Source organism: Raphanus sativus, chromosome 6 (genome assembly GCF_000801105.2).
Source record: "Raphanus sativus cultivar WK10039 chromosome 6, ASM80110v3, whole genome shotgun sequence".
Taxonomy (NCBI): Eukaryota; Viridiplantae; Streptophyta; class Magnoliopsida; order Brassicales; family Brassicaceae; genus Raphanus; species Raphanus sativus.
This window is the reverse complement of record NC_079516.1, coordinates 24,865,501-24,871,847: the sequence shown is the minus strand read 5'-3', so window position 1 is coordinate 24,871,847 and position 6,347 is coordinate 24,865,501. Positions and strand designations below refer to the sequence as shown.

The 6,347-nt window shown below is 32.2% G+C and overlaps 1 protein-coding gene across 1 annotated transcript; it reads right to left on the bottom strand.

Annotated features, from left to right (window-relative positions):
* Window positions 1–4,769: 4,769 nt before the first annotated feature.
* On the bottom strand, window positions 4,770–5,292 carry LOC108809291 (protein RADIALIS-like 4). Its single transcript, XM_018581435.2, has one exon. The coding sequence runs from the start codon at window positions 5,204–5,206 to the stop codon at window positions 4,958–4,960; it is 249 nt and encodes an 82-aa protein (XP_018436937.1). The 5' UTR covers window positions 5,207–5,292; the 3' UTR covers window positions 4,770–4,957.
* Between the last annotated feature and the right edge of the window lie 1,055 nt (window positions 5,293–6,347).

Below are 6,347 nucleotides of genomic sequence, written 5' to 3'. Positions count from 1 at the left end.
TCTTTATATAAGGAGATGCACGGTTGTTTCATAACTTATGAGTTTTATGGGTTTGTGTGAGAGATTAAGGTTTTGAAATATTTTCCTTAAGAGATTAATTAAAAAAATTGTTCTTATTGTTATTGAGTTATTGTTCTTCTGTTTGTGAGACCTTGATTTCGAGAGACTAGGAAAATGTGATGTTTTATCTCACAAATATTTGCTACTGGGCAAACTTTAATATTCCAGTATTGTTTAAGTGTAATTATTCCACAATTAACAGTTAACTATATAAAACTGAGAATGAAGTTCAACCATTAACAAATAAATGAAATAATTTCAGTTTTCAGTTGCTTTTAACGGTTGGCTATTATAATTTTGTTTTTGTGAAATTTGTGATTAATTGAAAATAAATTGCACACACAATAATGTTAAATTTGCCATTTACAAATACTTGGAACTATTTTTTAATGAATGTAACATTTATATTCTTCAAAAAGTCTTTTTTACCTAAAGTGCAACAAAAGTTTAACATAAATCTGGTTTACTCCAAGTATTTTCACTCTCTTGTCGAAAACCAAAACTGCAGAACACCAACATATTTGCTCCCCCCCTCTGCGCTTGGTAGACTGAGCATGTTCTTAATGCATTTATTGATAGTTTTGGTCAATACAGAAACTAATGTAGCATTTTCTCCATGCCAACGCCTGTTTCTCTCTCTCCCAATAGAATGAATATCTGAGACAGAACTTCTTCTTCGCCTCAATGCTGTTATCCGATACAATCCCCACTAAGTCATTCCAGTTGGTAGTGTAATAGAGTTGCAGCAACCCCTACACAAGCATTCCCCACACCTGAGTTGAGTAGGTACAGTCGAAAAACAGATGACTTCAAGTCTTCTGCATGCTTCCACACAATACACATGTTGCATCTCGCCCCGCACTCCACTTTGAAATCCTGTCCAGAGTTGATAATCTGTTCAACATTGTGAGCCAAATTACAAAACCAAACTTCGATGTGGCTTTTCAGAACCAGACACCATGACTCCAACTACAGGCTGGTTACTCCTCTCTCAGCAACTTCCAAGTTTCATGTGTTGAGAAAACATCTTTATATCCAGAAACTCTCTTCCATAAGTCTGTGTCTTCCATCTCTATGCTCTGATTTCCTCAGAGAATATCAAGTTCACTTTCTATTTCATTCAGGAGATTAGACCCATGTTTTTTACTTCTCCTAGGATTGTACATTTCTTCATACACCGTAGCAAATCTGCTAATCCCAAGATCTATCGCTCCCCCATCTCCCAAAAGATCTGTCAGGACTCCCTTTTCAGACCAATTAACATGCTAAAACAGAGTATTTTTTCCATTTCCCACTTCTTTCTTGTGAAAATATTTTGAAATATTTTTCAGCTTCAGCATCTTCTTCCACATCCAAGATCCCACTTGGCTTGTACTCTTAACCTCCCATAAACTCTGTTTCTTGAGCAAATTCTTGAAAATCCATGTACCCCACAGTGATTTCTTCACCAACATCCTCCAAATAAGCTTCAGATCATAGACTGTATTCACTTCTTTTCACGGTCATAGCCCCATGCCTCCTTCACTTTTGAGCTTACAAACATCCAACCATGCAAATTTAGCTTTTGTGGTCTTTAAGTCTGGTCATGTCCATAGAAATGCCGAGCATAGTTGTTCTACTTCCTTCAAGCATTGGCCTGGCAGTGGAAATGCAGAGACCCATAAGTTAAATATGCTCATAAGCACTGAATGGATCAATTGTAATCTACCTGCATAGGATATATAACAACTTGTCCAGGTGGTTATACGAGCTCGAATCTTCTCCGTCAGCGGCAAATAATCTTTCTTTTTCATCCCTTTCGTCAGGAGAGGTAGTCCCAGATACTTAACTGGAAGATCGCCTTCAGCAAAAGGAAAATATGTCAATATTGAGCTTCATTTCTTCAGAAATACCAGTCATGTAAACTGTTGATTTCTCCAAACTGATCTTCAATATGACCAGACTGAAAATTCTTCAAATACTGATAGAGCTCCTTCTATCGACTGTTTTGATCCCTCAACAAACACAATCAAATCGTTCGAAAAACAGGAATGAGTTAGAGAGAGAGATTTGCATCTAGGGTGATATCAAAATCTCTTCTCCTCACAGCTTTGTCGATCTTGAGAGACAATACATTCATGCACAAGACAAATAGATAAGGTGATAGTGAGCATCCCTGTCTAAGTCCTCTGCTGCTTTGAAAATATCCTGAAAGTTCTCCATTGACTTGTACTGAGAAGGCTTCGGAAATCCCATTACCACTCCCACTGAACTGAATCAAAAGCCTTCGGAAATCCCATTATCACTCCCACTGAACTGAATCAAAAGCCTTAGATATGTCAGTTTTCATAGCACATCTTGGAGATACCTTCTCTTTGTGGTAATTCTTAACCAGTTCAGACGCCAAGAGGACATTCTCCATCAGTTGCCCTTTCACAAACGAATACTGATTCTCTGTTATTATTTGTGGCAGTACTTCTCTGAGTCTATCAGCAATGACTGATTAGCAATGTATCATAAAATAATATAAAACTGTATAAAAATATAAAAAACTTTATAAAATAACACATAATTACGAAAATTATACCAACTTTACCAAACAAAATATTATACAAAACAATAGTTGATGTAATATATTTCAAATTAATTTGAATCATGAAAATATTTCTTAGATAATATGAATGAATGTTACATAGTAAATAATCATAATATATTTAAATGATATAATTCAAAGAATGTGCATAGGCTGTCGTATGTGCTTATATGAGAGTGAATTATTGTGTTGGTTATGTTTACACTTGGATTTTAATTTAAACCAGAAATGTGAAAGTTATAAATGATTTGAACCAAATTTCACATATACAAATGTATCATGTTAGCCCATATTCACATAGTCTGACCAAATTTCAATATACAAATGTATCGTTAACGAGTCATATAATAAGTGTTTTAATATTAGTGGCACAAAACATTAAATAAAACTTAGTAATGAAAGAAGACTATAAACTAATAGAATAGATTTGACCATTTCAAATTTCAATGATAATCTTTTATCATTGATAAAATTAGAACTCTTAATTAATAAGATAAATATTCCAGTTTTGCCATTTTAAAACATTTAAGTTTTTTTAAAAAATCAGTTTCGAATTTTTGTCTTCAACTATAAAGTCATTTTAAACTTTTCTTCTTTAACAAGAGTTTTTTCATACGGTTTATAATCATATTGTAAGCAAAACACATTTTTACTTAATCAAATGTAATTCAAAACCAAATATATAAGAAAATAAAACTTATACTCAAAGCAGACAAAAGTTCCACACTTTATATTTTGGAAACCTGTTCTACATAAATAAAAAGATACATTTGTCGAATTTAGAATACGACTCTTGTGATGATCAAATAGTAAGGTGTATCCACAACTTCCATATTTATTTTTTAGAGTTTTGGTCAAGAATATTAAACAATATTTCAATATCGAAAATGAATTTGATCATAAAAGTGATAATATCTACATTAAAATGTAAACTTTTGAGTTTTTTTTTTTGTGTTTTGCGTTAATTAAAACAATCATAAACTCTAAACATTTAAAAACTCAAGTGAGATTAGTAACTATGAATGGTCCCATTTGTGGACCCTGTACTTTATAAGGTGGTGGAGCTTCGGACTTGATTGATTCTGGTGTCTGTTTAACCAACATAATTTAATTGTGGCGATAGTCATTTCCACCTGCCACAACAGACAAAATGAACATTGCATAAGTTTTAATCTTTACGTTTATATGTACATATTTATTTTAAAAATCATAATATATTATTGAATAGTTTTAACTATAAACATATAAACATTAAAGTTAGTAGAGTAGTTTATTTATTTTGTATATGTTTCATATTTTTTATTTTTGTGAATGTTTAGTAACTTAAGAGGTTTCCCGTTAAAACGTTAATTTTTCTTTTTAGATTTTAGTGATTTTAAATCCCAAAAAACACTTCAGTATTCTTTTATTTTCTTTTCATTTCTTTCTAAAACCAGTAAAATATGTCTTTGCGGCTTTAGTTGTGGCCATTGTCATTTTCACCCAGCCACTACAAACAAATAAACATACCAAAAGTTTCTATAGAAAACATATGTTTACGTTTATATGATACGTATATATTTTTAAAATCTTAACAGTATTAAATATTATTTAATAGTTTGAACTGTGAACATATAACAGTAAAGATGTTCAAAAAAACATATAAACATTAAAGTTAATTGAATATTTTATTTATTTTGTATTATTATTATTCATATTTTTATTTTTGAAAATGGTTGGTAAGTTAAAAGGTTTCAGTAAAAACATTTTTTTTTCTTTTTAGATTTTAGTGCTTTTAAATCCCTGAAAACACCTCTATATTTTTTTTTCTAAAGCCAATAAAAATATGTCGTTGCGCCTTTGCTATTCTTTTTACAGGCATTATACTCTAGCCAGAAATTCATGAACTTATCCTGCTTTCACACTGAACTTCGAACTTAATCCCCCCTCTTTACCCGGCTAGTGTGTACATATAATACCCATTTCAAATTTCAAAATATTCATTTTCTACTCTTTATTTCCACATCAGTGATTTGTTTTACTTGGTCTCAGTGTGGAATATTTTGTTTCTTGATCTCATGCTATGCTACGCAACTTGCTTTAATGGTGTTCCATAAAAAGCCCAAGAGAAACTTGATCTTCTGTCTAGTACTGTATGGACTCAAATTTAAATAGATAAGATTAGGGTGGAATAGAGAGATTATTACATAGTTGGAAACCGAACAGAAATAAATAAAAGCCTATAATATAGGCAATAACATAGAATTTTCTTATACATAGATGCTCTTGATGTCTTCTTCTGGATGTGAAGGCATGTAGTTATTTCTTAAGAGGAATCTTAAGGCTTCAATTAGTGTTACGGTACCTAGGTTGTGGATAGCGTCCTGATTCAATGTCATTCACATCTCTAATGAGCAACTCGTAGTGTCTTTTCACCTCTTCAGCTGATTTTCCACCAACTGCTCTTGCGACGTTTTGCCATCGGTCAGGAGTATCCTTGTCGTATGTAGCCAATGCCACTTCGAACTGCTTGTCTTGTTTAGCTGTCCATGACGAGTTAGAGCTACGGGAAGTGCTGATTGAGTTGGAAGCCATTAGTGTGAAATGTGGAAATGTATGATCAAAAATAGGCGTTTTGAGAAGTTGGGTTTGTATTACGATGCAGATCAGGGTTGATTTGGGTTTAGCTGAATAGAGTGTGGAGCTCCTTATATGTAGGAGGAGAAAAGAATATAAGCCAGTTGGGGGAATATATCTTTTGAAAAGAGAGATTTTTAGAGTGACCCAATATTCTTTTAGCAACCACATATATTTTAGTGACGGGATAATTTTTTGGAAAGAAGCTGCTTTGATGATGATCATTAGAGTATAATCCCTTAGAAGGTCTAGCTAATAGTTAGTGGAATTTCGATATTCTTTGACCACTGCTATAGAGAAATTAGGATGCTTCCTTTTCTTGATAGTGTCCGTACAGTAGACCAACATATAACATTGGACCCTCCCTACCTCTTTCAGCATTTTGGATCTTATCATTATTATGAGCACTAGGATCGAATTAAACCCCTATCGTATCAGATACTACTTAAAAGCATGTGATGGTTAATCTTGTGTTTAATATATATTCATCTTGTGTGATTGCGATATAATTATGTACTAGATTTTGATCCGCGCTTTCAAAGCGCGGGTTTATGTTTGGTAAAAATTTTATATAATCACATTTATATAATCCGTCTTGTATATGCATTTATATAACCCGTCTCATATATGTGTTTTATATCCGGGTTTATGTTCGGTTAAAACTATATTGTACATGTATTTTTAGGTTTTTAATTTTGAATTAGATATTTTAAATATAAATCAATATAACAGTTTTATAGTTTTGATCGGTGTTTTGAAACCCGACTCGGACCTGCGGTTGAACGAATTACCGGTTTGTAACCCGGTATTTTTAATATTGTGATTTTTTTTCTAATGATAAGACAAATTCGGTGATCATAAGTTGGAAATTTGTTTAAAATATATTTATATTTTTCAAAATCGTTTTAAATGATAATGATTGTTGTCAAAATTAATAATTTTAGAATTAGAAAACCGGTGGTTAATAATAGTATCAAACATGGAAATAATCGATGCAGTATCAAACAAAGAAATAATCGCAGGCCGAAATTAAATTAGAAAACCGGTGATTAATGACAAACCAAAAAATAATTAAGAAGAAATTGGCGCAGAATGTCCA

Coding starts and splice junctions, on each gene's coding strand:
- LOC108809291 (XM_018581435.2), bottom strand. CDS start 5,206: ATGGCTTCCAACTCAATCAGCACTTCCCGTAGCTCTAACTCGTCATGG.